This window comes from Cheilinus undulatus, linkage group 11 (assembly GCF_018320785.1).
Source record: "Cheilinus undulatus linkage group 11, ASM1832078v1, whole genome shotgun sequence".
NCBI lineage: Eukaryota > Metazoa > Chordata > Actinopteri > Labriformes > Labridae > Cheilinus > Cheilinus undulatus.
In genome coordinates, this window is record NC_054875.1 from 12,196,822 (window position 1) to 12,216,784 (window position 19,963).

The 19,963-nt window shown below is 40.8% G+C and overlaps 2 protein-coding genes across 3 annotated transcripts in view; both read right to left on the bottom strand.

The window, feature by feature from the left end:
- lamb2 (laminin, beta 2 (laminin S)) overlaps positions 1–8,619 on the bottom strand; it is a 73,553-nt gene extending 64,934 nt beyond the window's left edge. For both annotated transcript variants that reach the window (XM_041798592.1, XM_041798590.1), the window contains exons 1-2: positions 8,468–8,619; positions 8,164–8,229 (exon numbers count right to left, since the gene is read on the bottom strand). In XM_041798592.1, coding sequence (XP_041654526.1) covers positions 8,164–8,194 — 31 coding nt within the window. In that variant the 5' untranslated portion in view covers positions 8,195–8,229; positions 8,468–8,619. The remainder of the gene's footprint in view (positions 1–8,163; positions 8,230–8,467) is intronic.
- A 10,102-nt stretch (positions 8,620–18,721) lies between these two features.
- The window catches only part of LOC121517118 (laminin subunit beta-4-like), a 34,325-nt gene continuing 33,083 nt past the window's right edge, over positions 18,722–19,963 (bottom strand). The window contains exon 6 of the mRNA XM_041798650.1: positions 18,722–18,858. Coding sequence (XP_041654584.1) covers positions 18,722–18,858 — 137 coding nt within the window. The remainder of the gene's footprint in view (positions 18,859–19,963) is intronic.

A 19,963-nucleotide genomic window follows, 5' to 3' on the forward strand; every position in this document is an offset into this window, starting at 1 on the left:
TTTAGCAAAGTTAAAGTTACAAGGAAAAATCTTCTGTTTACAGAGCAAATCTTTGAATGGAAAAAGACTCAAGTTGCACAGTCATCTACTGAAGTTGTGTTTGGTTTGAAAAGGGACAGCGAGAGATGCAGAAAAATAGAGAGGGAGATGCAAAAAGAAAGAAAATAAACAGCAACAACAATGAATGCGGTAACTTTATGGCTGTCCAAGCCATAAATCCATCTTGAACTTATTTTCTTGGATATGGCTATAATGCCAGAAATGAAGGTAACGATATGTGAAGAACTAGCAGTAACTAGCCGTGCTTGACTGGACATTTAAATATTAGCATTAGCAACTTAGATGATGACCAGTTTCAAGGTCAATATCAGTAACATTTCTAGTAATGAAAATAGAAATAGCGCTGATGTTGATGGAAGTCTAAATAAGCAGAAAACTTTACTCTGAGGACCTGAATTTAAGAGTTTTATGTTGTATGGTCATCAAACTCTGCCTTAGCTGTCATTCTGTATGATTATTGTAGGGAATTCTGTGTGCAACATGTTTATCATCTAAAATAAATGTGTATTGTGCTACATGTGAAATTTGCTATCTTTCTTTGTGTTACATATCATATTGTGAGGCTGTGAGAAACACCGAGCCCTAGCTGAGACACAGTAAATAGAAAAACAAAAAGGACAGTCTAAACTTGTCCTTCATCTAAAGTGTCCTGAGATAACTTCTATTATATCTTGACACTATAGATCTAAATATGGGTTTATTTATTGTCTTATCAGCCAGTAAAGATAATTAAAGCCTGCTGTGAACTGATACCCTAACATTTGGCTTATAATAAGTTACTTACAGTCACTCATAAACAGTATGCAGTAACCCAAACATGCTCAACCTTAAATTGTGAGGGTATTCAGATTCTCTTATTATTCTATTCCAAAGTGCCAAACAGTGACAGTCCTTTTATTGGTGGTATTGCATCATGGCTTGTCACCAAAACACTGTGAGCACATGGCAGGTTCTCCACTGTACCAACCCCTCCATTGTTTTTAATGAGACCACCTCCACTTCCTATTCCTCCTCCCTGCCCCTTCATCCTCCCCTTCAAACCCCCTTCTCCACCTCCTCCTCTCTCCTCCTCCTCTTTTCATCCAGAAAAGCTCCTGGCAACCGAAGGGGAAACCTAACTCACCGTCCTTTCAGAGAAACAAACCTGTTCCCTCTCTCTTTCTCCCCACCCCTTCCCCATGTGCCTAAAGTCTTTCTCTCCTTCTTTTCTCTTTGTCCTGATTCTTTCACATCCCCACCCCCTCCCCCTCTAATTTTTCAGCCCTCTCTCTCTCTCTTTCCCTCTCTCTAGTGCTGGTGGTTAGTAGGCTTTAACGCACCATTGTTCTGGTATCCGCACATTTCCGGAGGCTGTCGCTTAGAAAGGCTTCGGGAGCACACTCTCTCACTCCCACTGCCTAATGCCAGCCCTCACCTGCCCACACAGACACAGATCTGAGGAGAACATCAGTACTTTGACAAGAGATCATTCCTTAACAAACCAACTTCTAAGGAAGGAGAATTACTGAGGATATACTTAGATCCTCTTTCATTTGAATGTTTCCATCTTTCTGCTGATATTTCCTTCCCTTCTTCCTCCCTTGCTTGTAGGATAATCAGACCTCATTTATACCATGAATTAACAGGGATTTAGATCCATTTTGGGCTTTTGAATACCAAGTGATTATCCTTAATGTTTTGTGTGGACCCACTTCAATGCATACTGGAAACGATTTGATAACCAGTAGCTCGGACAGCCCATGGAGATGGTCTGGGATTCCTTCATCCAGACTGGATTGGTTTTGCAGACACGTAACCGTCCCCATCAACTAATGCAATGGGAAAATAATTAAGTTTCAATTTTAATGACAAATTTTGTTCCCAACAAAATAAGTGATTGCATAAATATCTATCCCCTTTGAAGTGACTGTCCTAATTCAACAAAGGTCCAGCCAATAGGAGCAGGTAATCTCAATTCACCTGTTTCTGTAAGGTTAAGTCACTGTTTTATCAGTATTTCTGGCTGTCATTACACCAGGAAGACAAAAGAACACTCCAAGGTTATTGAAAAGTATAAGTCAGGGGATGGATGCAAAAACATTTCCGAGGCACTGAACATCCCCCGGGGTTCAGTTAAATCCATCACCAAGAAATGGAAGGAATATGGCACATGTCTAAATCTGCCTAGATCAGGCGGTCCTCACAAACAGAGCAAGAAGGAGACTAGAGAGAGAGGCCACCAAGACACCTGTGACTACTCTGAAGGAGTTACAAGCTTCACCAGTCAAAGCTTTATGGGAGAGTTGCAAAATGAAAGTCACTTTTGAAAAAAACTCTGGACTAGATTTCACCAAAAAGGCAAGTGGGAGACTCCATGGTCAAGTGGAAGAAAGTTCTTTTGTCTGATGAGACCAAATGGTATTTTTTTGGCATCAGACAAGACACTATGTTTGGCGGACACCAAACACTGCACATCACCACAACACACCATCCCCACTGTAAAACAAGTCTGTGGCAGCATCATGCTGTGGGGATGCCAGCCTTGGAAGGCTTATAAAGGTAGAGGGTAATGTGAATGAAGAGTCAAATAGAGAATTTGTGGCTGGACTTCTAAAGGGCTGTTCATGCCTGATCCCTGTGCAGCCATCCAGAGCTTGAGCAGTTTTGCAAGGAAGAATGGAATAAAATTGCAGGGTCCATGATTGAGACAGTCACTAATTTTACATTGCATATTTTTGTTTAATTGGCTTTACTTTGTAGAAATCTGTTTTCTCTTTGACAATGAAGTATTTTTTGTCAAAAAGCCAAACTATATTGACCGTGATTGATTTATAAAGTCAATAAAAGAGTAAAACATCCAAGGGGTAAAATCTTTTTATAGGCACTGTATATATGAGCTGCTGTTTCCATAAGATGCAGGCAAGTGAGTTCAGACGTCATGCTGCGGATAGTACACATAGGAGCCTACTTCAAGTGAAGTCACATGGTATATAAATGCCCTAAATAGATTGTTAATCCTTCATAATGCATTATCCAAAACACCCCTTGGATGATCCTCCCTTGGTGTAACTTTATCACAGCACTTAACGCACAAGTTATTTACAAAATAACATATAAAAGACTCACAAGATTTTTTTTAAATGTTGCTCTTATTTTAAGATCTTTCACATAAAGCTAGATTTGCTGGAGAAAATGTTTGAAAGCAATATGTACATCTGCATGCATTAAAACCCCCCACATATGTGCACACTGGTATTTCATAACAGGTTCTTCTTCCTCCCCCACCATCATAGAAGAAGAATAGAGAATGAAAAGAGGGGAGACAGTGGTGGCTCTTTTGTCCCTGTGATCAGAGTCCTTTCACTCCCACTTTCTCTCAAACACACACCATCACACACACTCCAATTAACCCCACATCTGACCCTAGGGTTTGGACACGACCCTTGACCTTGTAGCTTCTGCTCTGAGGCGTCAGCCGACTGATTGACAGTTTCCCGTCTCAACCCTGACAGCATGTGACGTGTTTGGACACACAGACATCAACACTTGTTCACATTTCCGCTCTTCAAGTCTAAAGTCTGTTCTTCCTCCTCTAACCTCACAGAAAAACTCTTAAACAGGCTGCAAACATAAATAACTGTAATCAACTCAACACCTTCCTTTGGAGAATAAAATTCACATACAATCCTCAGTTTATTTTCCTAAAGCCTTCGGACACTACAAAGGTAGGATTCAAGGAAGGGCAAAAAAAATGGTAGAAACTGCTGCAGTACTGTAGTGCTGTAGTACCGTGGCAGTTCTTGCCTAAATCCAGACTGGGGGACAAACCAGGGCCGTCACTAGGCTTGAAAGACGGGGGAGCTTAGCCCCATGGGTTGCAGGTAATGCTTGGCATATAGCGAGCACCAAATTTTTTTCTCCACCCCTTAAAATGCTTAATTAATTTATTTATTATTAGTTGTAGAGCATTTATCAGGACCTACAATCTGGCTCAGTCTTCTTAGAAGACTGTCCTTTCCTGAGCCTTCAGGAAGTCTTTCTTTTTTTTTTTTTTTCTAACAGCCTGAGTGAGTTTGTTAGCTGGTATCTAAAGGTCTGTATGCTGGAGTGAGTTCATGGAAAAGATGTTGGAAAATATACGGTGCTTAACAAATTTATTAGACCACCACCCAGAGTAAGGTTTATGCCTCAGCTGCCCTAAATCAACAGCATTGGTAATTACCAAAATCATTTTTATGTTTCTGCAATGGTTAATACACCAATATGTAGAAGCTCTTTAACCCAAATGATATTTTCAATGCTAAAATATAATTATTATTGTTTTCCATGAATTTTCAAATTTACTCATTTACAAAAAACCTGAAAAAATAGTAAAGCACATTCATATTTTTTGATTTATATGTCAAATTTTAGTTATTTACCTGCATTCCTGAACAGAAAAATTAGTTTTAGTGGTTGAATGTTATGCTTGATTCATTTCTAACTTCTCAAGAGAAGCCCAGAGAGCCGGCTCAAATTTGGGTGAATTAAGTTTGAAATCCCTCATTCCTGTTCAAAATGGTAAAACGTGGAGAGCTCACTGAAAATGAAAGAGTGGCATTAAAGCACTTCATGATGCTGGATGGTCTTTGAGACAAATATGACAGGTGGCCTAATAAATGTGTTTAGCACTGTACCTATTAATGCATTAAAGTGGAAGTGAACCCCCGGCTAGGAGCTAACTCCGCCCACCTCCGCAATTCAAAAAATGCAAAGAAAATGAGCAGTTTGGTTCTGAGAGGAGGGAGGGGAAAAGGAGGGGAAAGGGCTTTCCAGATGCGGCAGGAGTGACAGTGATGTCCCCTTGTCAGAGAGAGACACAGACAGAGTCCCACAGCATCGCTGCCTCATAGCGATCTTTTAAATTGGAGGAGTTTTCCCCTCTAGAGTCCCCCGACGCAGGCTATAGTGTCGTGGTGGACCGTGGTGGTTCTGAGCACTACCTGTTCGGGTCGTTTGCTCCAGCAGCGGCGTTACTACAGCCGGAGCTCTCAGAGCCGAGACAGTGCAGGTGCAGGCAGGAGAGGATGGAAGTGGTCTCTGAATGGTAAAGTCAGTTAGAGGCGGTAACGCTCTATCTTTTATATAGAGTTTGTGACATAGAAACCGACTGATGGTCGGTTTCTATGTCACATAAGCCCCACCTTTCAGAAAAGATTTTTTAAGGCAGATGTCTGTTTGAGCTAATTAAAAGCCGTAAAATCCAGATTTTTATCAGTTTGGTGCAAATTTCAGCTATAACACCAACACTGATGTGTTTTATCATAGTTCAGTCAGATACCTCAGTGTGCAGCTGAAAAAAATGTTAAAGTGTTCACTACCTCTTTAAGTAAAATATAAATGTGTGTGCATAACATCTAAAATTATACAGTTTCATAACTTCTCTCTTTCTTCTTTCAGGATGTTCATGCTTTCCAAATGAAACTATTATATTTCTGCCTGCCACTGATATTTCTCTGTGTCTGAAGACAGTCTATACCAGTGGTACTCATTATTGTACCCAAGAGCCACATTGTCTTAAAATACTTTAGCGAGAGCCCCCTTCCAAAACCAGTGATGTAAGCAGATCCATAGATCATCTGATCCATAGCTGAAATAAAATGAAACAGTGAATTGTTGGGTTATTCTGTAATTAAATGGGATACAATAGGCCACATAATATGTCTATAGTATTAGAGGAAAGGATATGTTACTAATAATGAGCATATATATATTTTTTTTCATTCATGCCACTTCTTCCTAGTCTAATGACGTGTTAAAATATTTGTTTGAGCTCTGAGATGCTATTCAAAGAGCTGATGAATGATGGTTGGCTATTTGGGTATTTATCTCTCACACTGGGACATTTACTGTAGTTTTGTTGTTCTGTTTAACTCAAAAGAGATGTTTTCTATTTTTTTCCACTCACTATTGATGCTAAAGGTGGAGGGGCCTCATATTGGTCTTTGCCCTAGGCTTGGAAATTACTAAAACCAGCCCTGCCTCACACCTGCAGCTCTCTTTAAAACATCGTTCCACCCCGCCCTCTGTAGCTTTGGTTTCCTGTTTCTGCTCCTTTGACAGTATTTATTATCAGCAGTGCATTAAAGACATCGGCGTGGGTAATAAATGGTTCTAAATCTGCCCTCTAAAAAGAAGCAGGAGACTTTAACTGTGTCCTCCAGCAAGTTAAGCCACCCGGCACTGACCATAAACAGCGAAGTCACTGGTTCACGTCAGGCTTGGAAGCTTTATTGTTCTATATTCCCACTAAGGCTGGGCAATTACTCGAAAAATTTGGATGGACGTTTTTATAAAAACATGGAAAATGACCGTGACCAGACAAATATTCTGTCTCTCATTCATTAAAGGCCAACTACGGTATAATGTACTGGGATTTCACTACAAAACACAAACTCAAAAGGCAAAAGCTTTCAGTGTGGTTCTTCGTTCTTCTTTAACAAAGAATTCTTTTTTCCAGTTCTTAAAAAATTGCTACTATAACTACATCCACACTGATCAGCCATGTTTAAAGATCTGGAATAGCGTAAACTTAACCATGCCCTTAGCTATGGCCTCTGTCTCTTTAAATGACACAGATTGGGCCATGCATTCTAAGACCATCTACAGCTTGAAGCTTAGCTTGAATCTTGGCCAATCCACCTGCTATAAAGGTTAATGTCAAAGTACATGATATCACGTTTATAAAAGCACCCTAACTCGTTATTTTCTCCTAGTATTAAGCTATCCAGAACATCAACAACAACAACTAAGTGAAAACAACATCCCTTTTATCCCACCTGCAGTTTAAGTTAGGACCAGTGGGCTTTATCAGGAGCTGAAGCTGCAATCAGTAACTAAAGAGACAACAGCAGGCACTAATTGACTTTAACAGGAGCAATAAAGCCATTGTGTTCAGCTTTAGGAAACAATGCATTCTGGTGCATTTTCACTGATTATCCAAGGGATCATTTTGTAATACTGATAGCCCCTGGGTACCTCCTCTTGAACTTAAGTGAAAACCTTTCAGCAAAATGTTGATGCTCTGTAAATAAAGGACATGATGGCTGCTGGTGTAGCTAAGTGGGTAGAGGAGGCGCCCATAAGAACAGGCTATAGTCCTCAACACACTGGTGGCAAGATAGATTCCTGGTCTATGTGCATGTTTGGTGCATGCCTTCCCACATTCTCTCTCCCCATATCTTCAGCTGTCCTATCAAATAAAGGCAAAATGCCCCCCCAAAATGATCTAAAAAATAGAAGGACAGAAAAGAAATTCACATAACCTACAGGAAATGACTTAACATATAGGAACATGTAGCATCGGATGCATGCAGAGGAATCTTAGAGCAGGGGTGTGGAGTGGGTGTCTCTATTTGCAGACTCAGCTGGGCTGTTTTAGGAGGACCATAAACAGAGCGACACCACCCACAGAGAGAGACCGACTGACTGAGAGGGAGAGACAGGAGCGACCCCAGAGACCTGGGAGGCCAACACTCCCATCAACCCCACATCCAGGAGGTACAGGCTACTGTTTCCAGCAGAACTGCTGCTGAACTCATGAGCGACTTAAAACAGACATATCAATATACAAATTTAAATATCAAATGCATAGACTAGAATGATCAGATTTCACTTTTTTCTTTTCTATGATTGACTTAAATAAAGAAAACTGAAAGTGAGCACAAACAAAATGAAGTTTTGCTTTATAAAATGAGAAATTTGCAAGTTCACTAAGAAGACAGAAGTTAGACAACTTAAAAAACAATGCTTTTTTTAAACTAGAAAATTGTCATTTTAACAGATGTAATGATTGTAAAAACTATTTTTTTCTCTCTGACAGAGATTCTAACAAATAAGTGAAACCATTAAAAAGAAAATAAAACGCTCTAATAGGCCTTTATCTTAAACTCATTACAAACTTTGACTCAGACTCATCCTCCACAGCCTTAACATGAACCCGTGGGCTCCATATTTTCCAGTGATTTATCAAAGGCAGCTCAGAGACCTGCAGACAGTCTTTATCTTTTATCCCTGCTCACTGAGTAACATCAGAGGATTTAATAAGAAGCAGCAAACATGGATTGACTTGTACAGTCGACTCACCGCAGACGAGCATTAGCAGCGACGCCTCCATCTCTGAGCGCTCATCCACCGCGGGGCTGCTGCAACCTGTGGCGGACAATAAAGTCTGATATGAACAGGGACTGTTTTCAGCAGTTTAGTATCACTTTACACACACATATCAAAGTCTTTCTGCTCTCTTTGGAACAGAAAGTTCAAAAAACTGAACTTTTCTACGACGTGACTCCTTAAAGTAAAGTGTTTTCAACTGTAAAAGGTGTACATCCTCGTGAATCTTTCATAAAGTTCCTCGTGCTTGCTAAAAACACAGCTACACCCCACTCACCGTGTTTCAGAGCTCTTGTTTCAGGTGTACACTTGTGTTGTGCTCGAGTCCCGTGTCCCCCTCGGTCCACTTCCTGCGGAGGTCCCGGGCAGATGCGGGTCTGAGCTGTTAGCGGTGAGGAGTCCTCTCAGCTCCTGCGTCTCTCCGTTGGAAACCCCGAGCTGGACTCCCGGAGCGGAGCGGAGGGAGGAGGGGGTGTCGGTAGGGGTTAGGGGTCGTCAGGGGAATCCCCGTGTGGGTGGATAAGGTAGTCAAGAATTAAAAAGCAGCTGAGAGTGGACTGCTTTTGTCTACAGGGGGCGCCAAATCAACACAGAATAAAAGTTACAATAAAGGTTATTCAAAATTGTTTGAATAATTCTACAAAGTCCATTTTTTCAAGTCCAACTGAGCTGTCCTGTAGAAGATTTACACCACATGTAAGAGGCTGAGATGTTCATCCGCAAAGTACACTTTCATCATCTTTGTTTATTTGATATGACAACAAAAAAGGAGTAGGGGAGACTGGGGCTGGTTGTCACACTTCTTACTCTCATGTATTTCCAATAATCAGTACATCTATCATTGATAATTCCTGAATTAGACAAAAGACTTACAGTGAAAGGAGAACCCCATTTTATTCTCTAAGATGTTTTAACAGCAAGTTATTAAAAATCAAGACAATTTGCTCTTCTCACCATACTTGGGTTTGTTGTCAATGGGCTTAGGGCTAAATGAAAAACATATATATTCCGTAGAGCACCTTCCTGTTGGCTCTACTATGGCTACGAATGTGGATGGAACTTGGGGTACAGTAATGATAACAGCAACGTTAACGTTTCCTTCAATGACTTACAGTGACTAAGCCAACCAGTGGTGTGCACAGACTTTTTCAAGGGCAGGGGCAAAAAGAAAAAACGGGCACATAAAGCACATTCTCGCCACTGAAGAGGGCACTAAGTTTCACATGTTTTGGAGGGCACGTTAGACATGTTTATATGTCATACAAATGGCATATTATGTAGCCTTACTTTAGCGTGCGATTTCCAATAATTGGGCCATTAGGGGGGCGACTGCCCCCCCCATGCACACCACTGAAGCCAACAGCAGTTGTTTTGAATTAAATACATCTTTAGTTTAGGAAATACTGCTTCATTTTTTAAACTGGCATCCAGCTAAATGTAATTACAAGCTGAAAGTCATACATTATATTTTTTTGTAAAGCCCAGTCTGTTGCTCTGTTTGTGCTACTATTAACTAGAAAAAGTTGAATATTGTGAGCCTCATAGTATATTTGCCTAAGTCATATTTTAAGGCTTTCAGAAAAAAAGGGGAAAAAAACACATTTTGGCAAACACATAGGATTTCTTTTATTTATACTGTGACTGTAAGTTCTACCAGATGTATGAACAAGTTCCTTAAAAAGAAAAGCCACATAAAGGACTAAATAACATATAAAAGTGACTTAATAGATAATCATTAATAGTTGACTTAGGCATAGCGATTATGGACTGTAAGAAGCACTCTGATTGGCTGAGGAGTTAGGCAATAAGGCAAAATGAATCAGCAGCATTAGGAAAGTAGAGTTAGACAGATATCACAATTTGGAAAAAAAAAATGAAGTAGGCAATTATGTTATGAGGCTAACAATATGTGTCTTTAACAACTGTTTAAAATAAGCTGTTCAGTCTGGTAACATCAGAGATGTGATTCTTTTAATATTGATTTAATATCAATTCTTAATACTGAATTTGAGATTAACCAAACTGAAGAGTTGGCAAGGTGGATACTAACATAGTTCATACATTTCAAGAGGGGTTAGTGTTGAAATAAGAACGTCAGCAAGCCCACAAAGTAAAGAGAGAAGTGTTCAAGCTCCGACCGGGCTCTAAATCTTCTTTTAAGTATGTAAGCTTGTGTCATAACAACATGAAAGTTGCTGATAGACAGCAAATAAAGTTCTCTTAATATGCTTGTGCACATTATCTGAGGTAATTTCTTCATTTTGTCCTCTCCTGTCAGAGGTGTAAGAATAATAACACGATCCTGTTTAGATGTAAGAGATTACGTTTACAGATTTTAATCTCAAAACCGCTGTAATGATGAGAATTAGCATCTCATTACTATGCAAAGTCCCCATTAGACAGAAGTTTTTCCTTCTTTAAATCCACAGAAACCAAAAAGTTAACATCCATTTGACTGAATTATCCTCTTCAGTCAAATTGAATTAAAATCTTTATATCATGAGTTCAGTTCTGGTTGCTTTTTTGATTGAATTTCATGCACATTTCTCTGTCATAAATTTAACCATTTTATTGCAAATGGATCTACAGTTTTACTTGAGAAGGCTCTGCTCAGAAGTTGCGCCCTGAGTTAGTCAGGCAGCATTCTTTGACTTTCCAGGGAGCAAACGGCTAAAAATCCCATATGAACAGATACATTTATGACAAAGTGTAGTTCAAAAGCAATTAATCCATAGTAGCATCAGCATTAATGCAAGCAGGGATTAGTGGGAAGTACTTTGTATTGAAATACACCGCTGTGTTGAGAGAAAGAGCTGTGATTGGTTGTGGGAGCTTGCAGGTGATAATTAAGATCAGCTGGTCATCAGCTGATCACGGCTGGGCATATGACTACCTCGTCATGCATGATCTAACGCTGAGCTTCACTGAAAAATTTGGGGAGATGGCAAAAATACATATACGCAATGTAATTTTGATAAGTTGGCTGATACTACTGCTTTAATTAAAGGGCCAAAGAGGAAATAATCATGTTGCATAGAGATACATGGACTTGAGTTTGAATGGTGCATTTCTTTAGTTGACTCACTCACTCAGAGTGCTTTTAACACAGTCGGTCATGCTCATCTATTCACTCCACATCATACACTGAAGGAAGAGGTTGATGTGTAAGATCTTTATCAGGCCTAACTGACTTTCATCCACATTCAAAAGCATTTACGTGCTACTGTTGCAACAGTGGCATGTGAATGCTTATTTTGGGTAATTTTGGGTTCAGTGTCTTGTAAAAGGACACTCCAGCATTTAAGGATTAAAACCTCTGGCCCTCCAGTGAAGAGATAATTGACACCACAAATGTAGAGCAGCCCCATGAAGAAAGAGTACAATATATCATCAGATCTGGTCTAATATAAGTTATCAGAGACAAAGTTTGAGCTTTTAAATTGGATTTCTGATTCCTAAACTTGATTCATCTCTAAGTTGTCTTCTACGGACCCACTGCATGTTTTCCAGTGAGCCGCTCTCTGTCTGTGAGCAGGAATGCACGCTCCCTGCTGGACGGATTAGATTCCCTTTGACTGAACCCAACAAGTAACAGTGATCACCCACGGACCACAACTCCCCTCTCTGTCTGCTCTGTCTCACAGCATTAAGACTAAAAATAGGTTGGAAGAATTATTGCAAAATCTAATAGTCATACTGTATTTCTAAGCATCTTATCCCCAGTATGATGATTTATATTCTATTTTTACCACTGAATGTGGTCATATTACTCTTTGGTACAGTATGTGTGATGGTTACAGGTGTACAGATCCCACAGTGCTAGCAGGCTGTCTCCTCCTGAACAAAGCCTGTTATAAATCTCTGTCATATCACACATTCCCTGAGCTGCTGGAGGACAGCCTCTCCTTGTTAGACCTCAGGATCCAGGGCCATAATCCAACAGAGAGAAGCACAGCAGAGTGTAAGGTAGCCCGCAGGTACGTGGGAAGAGAAGTTTTATTGGAGCAGAGAGCTGTGGTCAACATTTTAGCAACAGTCTGTTCTGTTGTCATCATGATCATCATCAGTGGAGCATGAAGATGTTTTCAATGTTGTAATGCAACCTTAGCTGAGGTGACAGCATGGGAAATAAATTCATCAAAGCCATAAACATAAAGATAGCAGACTTAAACTCAGATTCATAAAGACTTGATCCTTTATTGAGTATCTTTACACATGACAGACATCTGTGCCCACCTTAAAAATAAAATCTGAAAAAAATAGATCAACAAGAAGTACAAGGAGTTTGACACCAATTCTGTTTTTTTTTTTATTTTATTTTATTTTATTTTATTTTATTTTTGAAGTCACCTGTTAACCTGTTGTTATGCCTTTTTTCTGGGGAAGCCGGAGCACCCGGAGAGAACCCGTTAGTGCATGGTAGACGATGGTAACTCCACACAGAAAGGCTCCTGCCCAAAGGTTTTGGAACCAGAAACCCTCCTGATGCGTTACCCACAGTCCCACCATGCAGCCCTTCAGACAGTTAACAGGTGACAGGGAGGAGGGTTTGGAGTCAGTGCTGGAGGCTGTCAGAAGATGAAGTGGAGGCCTCTGAATCTCTGGTAAACAGACTCCGAAACCACTCCTTCAAAGATTTCTTCTTCTTCTTCTTTTTCCGAGCCTCCAGCCTGACCTCCAGATTGTCCAACCTCTGACTCAGACTGTCCGATGTTTTTGTTGGTTGGACTTCCAGCTTGACTTCTAGATTGTCCAATCTCTGACTCGGACTGTCAGATGTTTCTGTCGGTTGGACTTTCTTCACCTCCAGAGTCTGCTGGATGATGTTGACAGAGTCCAGGAGAGAGGCTTTCTCCTGCTGCCAGTCCAGCGTCTGTCCCTCCATCATCTTCTGGATCTGCTGCAGAGACTCCCTCAGGTCAGCACTTTCTCTGAGGAGCCCTGATCTCTCCTCGTCCCACTGACTGTTCTTGTTTGCCAGGTCCTTTTTGGCCTGTGCCAGTTCCCCTTCCAAATTTGATACTTGGGCCTGGAGCCTTGATTTTTCAGCCTCCCACTGCTGTCTCTCTCTTGCCTGGGCTTCCCTGGCCTCGCTCAGAGCCGTCTCCATAGAATCCTCTGGATGTTCTGCTGGAAGACGGGATCTCTCCTCCTCCAACTGGTGTGTGAGGACCTCTATGGTGCCCTGAGCCTGGTCCAATGCAGCTCTTGCTTTGGCCCTTTTGTCCATTTGAGACAAGAGGATCTGAAAACGTTCTTTCTCCCATGAGCTTGTGCCGTTACCGAGCTCATTTTGGGCGTCCCTCAGTTCCCCCTCTAACCTCGTGGTGGCCTCTTTGTGCTCACTGATGAGGCGGGATCTTTCCTCCTTCCACAGCTGTCTCTGTTTCCTCTGGTCCATTTTAGCCTGCTCCATAGAGGCCTTAATCCTGGAGATCTCCTCCTCCAATTGGTGGCTCTTCGCCAGGTCTTCTTGTGCCTGGCTGAGTGCCGCCTTCAGGGTGCTGATTTCCCTGGAGACCTCACCCCCCCTCAGGTGTTTTTGATTTGGAGCAGTGCCGTTGATTCTGGCCAGGAGACACTTCTTTTCCTCCTTCCATTCACAGCTCTTTTGAACCAGGTCTCCTTGGGCCTGGCTGAGGGCGGCCTTCAGGGTGCTGATTTCCCCAGAGACCTCGTCCCCCCTCAGGTCTGTATGATTTGGACCAGCGGAGTCGATTCTAGCCAGAAGACACTTCTTTTCCTCTTCCCATTCACGAGTCTTTTGGACCAGGTCTTGTTTGGTCAGGCTGAGTTCGGCAGTAATCATGCCCATATCATGTGACCAAATCCATTCCTGATCCTGATGCTCCATGCGAACCCTTGACAGTTCTGCCTTCAGTCCCCAGTTCTCCTCTCTCAGCTGAGCAAGGCAGTCCTCTGTCCCCTCTTCCATGACTTCTGCCCCGGCTGTGGCCTGTTTGTCTGAGACCTCAACAGGGAGCAGATCCATATAAGAGGAGACTTTGGCTGCTTGATCCTCTGGGAGTTGATCTGGTGCCTGAATGGTTTCCTGAAGTGGGATCTCAGGCTGGTCCTTTGTCACCTCAGTGACCTGATCTAATTGAACGTCTGCAGCCACAGACTGGATCTCTGAAGGACTCTCCTCAGCCCGTGGTCCCTCTTCAGGCACTGCTTCAGGCTCAGCTTTGGCCACGTTCTCTGACTGGTAGTAGTCATAAACTGACATACACTGTGTCAGATCCAGTATGACCTTCCGTCTGGCTGAATATGTGAATCCCATATCTAGGGGGTCTTCACATTCGTCATCATCCACCAAACAGGGCTGGCTCGGCTCCTCCTCCCCATAGCTGTTCTTCTTCTTCTTCTTCTTTTTCTTCTTCTTTGCTGGCTCTGGGGGGTTCACTTTTAAACAAAATGATTCGCCTTCATCATTAGACCATGAATCCTCTTGGGTCTCTGCAGGTTCCTGTGATTGCACTGGCTCAGGTTTCCTTGCAGCTGCAGTCCCTTGAGGATAATGGTTCCAAACTGGGCGGGGCTGTTCCCAGTGTGGTGTGGCGTAATTCTTATTTTGTCTGTTAACGCCTTTTTTGGCGTTTTTTACCACGCTCCACTCGTTCATATTTGTGGTTTTCTGCAAACTTCTCTGCATGACTGTAGATTCTTGACTCATTGAATCTTTCAATGTCTTGCTGTGAAATCTAAACATTAATGCCGTCGGACAGTTCAATGTCTCTAACAGGACTAATAATGTTTACTGCAGTCTGAGGGGCTTATATAGGGATTTCTTAGAATGGTCTTCAAAGGACAGGCATCCACCAATCAGGAAGCATTCCTGTGATGTCATTAAGAACATTCAAGCCAGAGCCATTGATGGCTCTGAGTCAAGCCTTCCAAGGACAGGCATCGACCAATCAGGAAGCATTCCATGTTTTTTTTCAAATAGAACTCAGCGGTGGGGTTCCGGAAGCAAAAGTCCCACTCATTTTCTCCATAGAGGATTTGATTATTAGCCAAATTATCAGAAGGATCCCAGTCAGACTTAACCAGAGCTACCATAGTGTGAAACGATGGTATATGCTCCTGTAGAAGACAAAACTTCCCTACATATCAACCTCACTTTAAGGAAAACATAGTCTGTTCATGGTCTCAGTCAGAAATACTACAATACCCACAATCCTTCAGTGTCAGTGACGCCTCTGATTGGTGGGATCTCTGGTTACTATGGAAATGTCCACTAAGCTTGTGGACAAAGCCTTTTGACTACAGATGATTGCATCACATGCCGCCACAGTATGAAGTGATAAATACGCAAACTACAACATCATTTAAAATATCAGCACTACACTAAAGATAAAAGTAGAAACAGGTACATGTATGTCGGAAAGCTTGAAAAGCTTTCATTAACAACAAATAAAATGAATCAGAATGGATTGTGGGATGCGTAGTTCCTTCCTCTTTGTAAAGAAATGCGTACACAGTCTTGAACCGTTGCCTTTTTCTCTGTTTTTTAATGCCACTTTCATGCTGAATCAAGTGTTTTATAGCCATGAGTACTCAGATAGCTGGTTAGCTTTGCAGGTCAGCACTGTAATACGGATTGTTATAAGGATTTTATGTAATGTCTATGGAGTTTCACAACAAGTTAAATACTCAAGACCTCCAGAAACCAACTGAGGTTAAGCTGTTTATATCAAATATTGAGATTTACTTATTTTTCTCTATCTTTTTTTCTTGTGGGCCAACAAAGCCATAACTTTTAAAGAATACTAAAGCCAATCTAGAAGTACAAAACACTGCAGCTCCAAATTATTCCACTTGAGGTTGGTTGCAGAAGCCCAGGGATCTCTGTTATTTTAATAATGGAGATCCCTAGGCTTTAATAATTGTTTGTAGATTGATTGAAAGATAATATTATCAGTGTAACTGCCATCAGTAAACATCACCTGTTCAGTGATAAATCTTGTCCCCTCACACTGTGTCCCAACTACGTGCAATGAAAGCCAGTATAAGTGACAAAATCAGCCTGGATACAACCTCAATTCCAAAAAAGATGGGGCAATATAAATAAAACCACAATGCAGTGATTTGCAGACCTCATAAACCCATATTTGATTAACAACAGAACATAAACAACACATCAGATGTTGAAAAGGAGACATTTGACCATTTCATGAAAAATATTAGCTCATTTTGAATTTGATGTAAGCAACATGTCTCAAAAAAGTTGGGACAGGGGAAACAAAAGGCTGGAAAAGTAAGTAGCCTAGTAGTAATGAAAATCAGCTGGCAGAGCATTTTTCAACTAATTAGGCTAACTAGCAACAGGTCAGAAACATGACTGGGTAAAAGGAGCATTTTAGAGAGGCTAACTCTTTAATAAGTAAAGATGGCAAAAGTTCACCCATGAGACACTTTCAGAAAAATGTTCCTCAGCATAAAATTGTGAAGACTTTAAATTTTGCCACATCGACAGTTGATAGTATCATCAAAAGATTCAGAGAATCTGGAGAAATCTCTGTGCACAAGAGGCAAGGACAAAGGTCAATATTGGATGCTCATGATCTTCAGACCTGCAGGTGGCACTGCATTAATATCAGGCATGATTCTGTACTGGAAGAGATCAGGAGCACATCCAGAAGTCATTGTCTGTGAACACAGTTCACTGTGCCATCCACAAATGCAAGTTAAAGCTGTACCAGCAAATAAAAAGCCATATGTGACAAATGCTGTTGCTTCTCTGGGCCAAAGCTCATTAGAAATAGACTAATGCAAAATGGAGAATTGCTCTGTGGTCAGATGATTGAACACATGAAATTCATGTAGGAAACCTTTGGCACTTTGACCTGTAGACTACAGAGGAGCCGGGCCATCCAGCTTGTTAGTACCTCACAGGTCAAAAGCCTGCATCTCTCAGATGGTATGGGGATGCATTAGTGTTTACGGCGTGGGCAGCTTACACATCTGGAAAAGTGCTATCACGGAAGGCCTTGCATATTTCAGCAAGACAATGCTAAACCACATCCCAAATCCATCATGACAGCATGGCTTCACAGTAGAAGAGTCTGGGTGCTGCAAACACCAACAGACAGCATTTGGTGCTCGAAACAAAAAATTCAGCAAAGGACACCAGGGACTACTGAGTAGCTAGAATGCTACATCAGACAAGAATGGGACAACACTGCTCTCCTAAAACTCTAGCAGCATGTCTCCTTACTTCCCAGACATTTACAGAATGTTGTTGAAAGAAGTTTGGTTGCACAATGCACACTGCCCTGTCCTTTGTTTTTGAGATGTGTTACTGCCATCAAATTCAGAATGAGCTGATATTTTTCATAAAATGGTAAAATGTTTCAACATCTGGCATGATGTTCAATTGTGAATAGAAAATGGGGTTATGAGATTTTCAAATCATTGCACTCTATTTCAATTTAAAATTTACAAAGTATCCCAACTTTTTGGGTATTTAGGGATATATTGTATGTATATTATATATGTTTTCCTTGAAAGGAAAAGAGGCCTTTCTACCTGCCCCTTCACATGAATGAATGAATACATAAAAAAAGACCTCAACAAGGGACACAAGGACAGGTGCTCAAGCACTTATAGCCCCCTCACCTCTATGTGAATGGTGATAGAGCCCACAGGAAACAAGACTTTCTCATAGACTTACATAACTTCTTTGATAGGCCATGTGTGCAAAGTAGAGAAGGTCTGTGCATCTTCGTAACTGTGCTGAAATGCAGGATCATCCATATTATTCCAGTTGGTGAAATAATGGACAGTCTTCCAAAAGGATGGACCTTCATTAAGAGAGCATAGATGACTTTGCAAACAACAACACTGTCCTGAGTGAAAGGCGCACTCTTGTGGCCACCAATCATAACCACACATCACCACATAAAAATGACTTATTATGATATTTACACACAACTGTATGAAATTTATTCATTTCATAATCACACCTCAGAAAGTATTTTACTTATAACAAAATGCACTCAGATGTATTTGATCAGAATCTGTTTTATAATAAAAATAAGCTCAAAATTTAGTTTCAATAATCAAAACTTTTCCTTTTATTTCTTGATAGGTAAGTCATATCGTAAATGCTAACATGGTCAGATTACAGCAGAACAAACAAGAAGCACTTTTGATCAAAATACATTTCTGATAACATAATCTGATAACTTCTTTAATTTATTATTTATGAAAAATCATTTAGCCTGGCATAATATACAGTCAAACAAATACTCTCCACAGGTCTTACCCCTGTAGTAATAGCTTAAAAACACCATTCAGTAAATCAATGATATAAAGGAGTGTAAATGTGGTACAGTACATGGACAGAGGAAGGCATTTCTGTGATATAACACTTGACAGGTAATGTGTAAAACTTTATATATATATTTGTGACAAATGGATTTACCAAAGCAGCATATTATTTTTATGGGCGTTTTTGTCCCCATCAGTCATCGCTCTGGTCTGAACTACAGCAGCACATGGTAAAAAACAGTGCAGATGAACCTCCTCACACACAGTTACTGTACTTCTGCACCTGTTCTCTGATCTCATCCCGCACCAGAGTGGCGTTCTCCTTCAGCTGGTCCAGCTCTGTGCGCTGCCTCTGCATGCGCTGCTCATTACTCCTGAACTTTTTCTCCAGTTCTGCAAGAATAGAAGAGAGATAGAGGTTAAAATGGACACAGGGGAATATCTACAACGAAACATCTTCAAAAATATCATTTAAATATCCACAGGACTTGTAAGGTACTAGGAGAGTCACATAGATGCCTGGATGGAGGAGATATCCTTTTTCATGTCTTCTGTTGCGTAGAATTGAGTACATTTTGATATCTACCTGTGAGGGATGTTATTAACATGTTTGAATGGTTTCCAACTGTTCTTTACTGCATACAAAGTCAACATTGTACAAAAAAGTCTCTTTGGTGATTTATTCCTTTTTTATTATTTCTAGTTGTCTAGTGGAATAAGACAAATTGTAATAAACTGCATTGACGATTCATGATACTACTAATATATATATGAAAAACACACTGAATTGAACTAGAATTTTGTTGCCTATCTGAAATTAACCCTTTATTTCAGTTTAATGTGTAATAGCAAAGAAAAGCTCAGTCTCATTTCTGAATTTTAACCCCAACTCCCTGTTTTTAAAGAGAAACTGAATTACAAGGGGTAGTAGTGACATTTCCCCAGTAAAATGGGACAACCATTCAAGCTCCTGCTGCATCATCGGTAGTTGTCGACAGCATGTATTACCTCCGCCAAGGAGGTTATGTGATCAGCAAGGTTAGTTTGTTAGTTTGTTTGTTAGCAACATAACTCAAAAAGTTATGGACGGATTTTGATGACATTTTCAGGAAACGTCAGAAATGGCATAAGGAAGAAGTGATTAGATTTTGGGAGTGATCCAGATCACTGTCTGGATCCAGGGATTTTTTTTAAAGATTCTGTACTACTGGGAGATAGGGCTAACGGCGGAGGTCTGCACTCTCCGAGTGCTTTTCTAGTGTAAACAGATGCAACTACAATCCTAGACATTTCTACCGTAAGCAATCTGTATAATGCTTGTTTGAAACAAAAAAGACCAAAATGCATTGATACAAAATTGAATTAATATCTTAGATTGCTTGAGATTTCAAAGCTTGCCAAGAATTCATTAGGCATTCTGGGAGATTTCCTTTGACACTTGGTTTAGTTTGCCTCATGAAAATCCATTTAAAGGGCCATGTAGCCCTGTCACTTTACA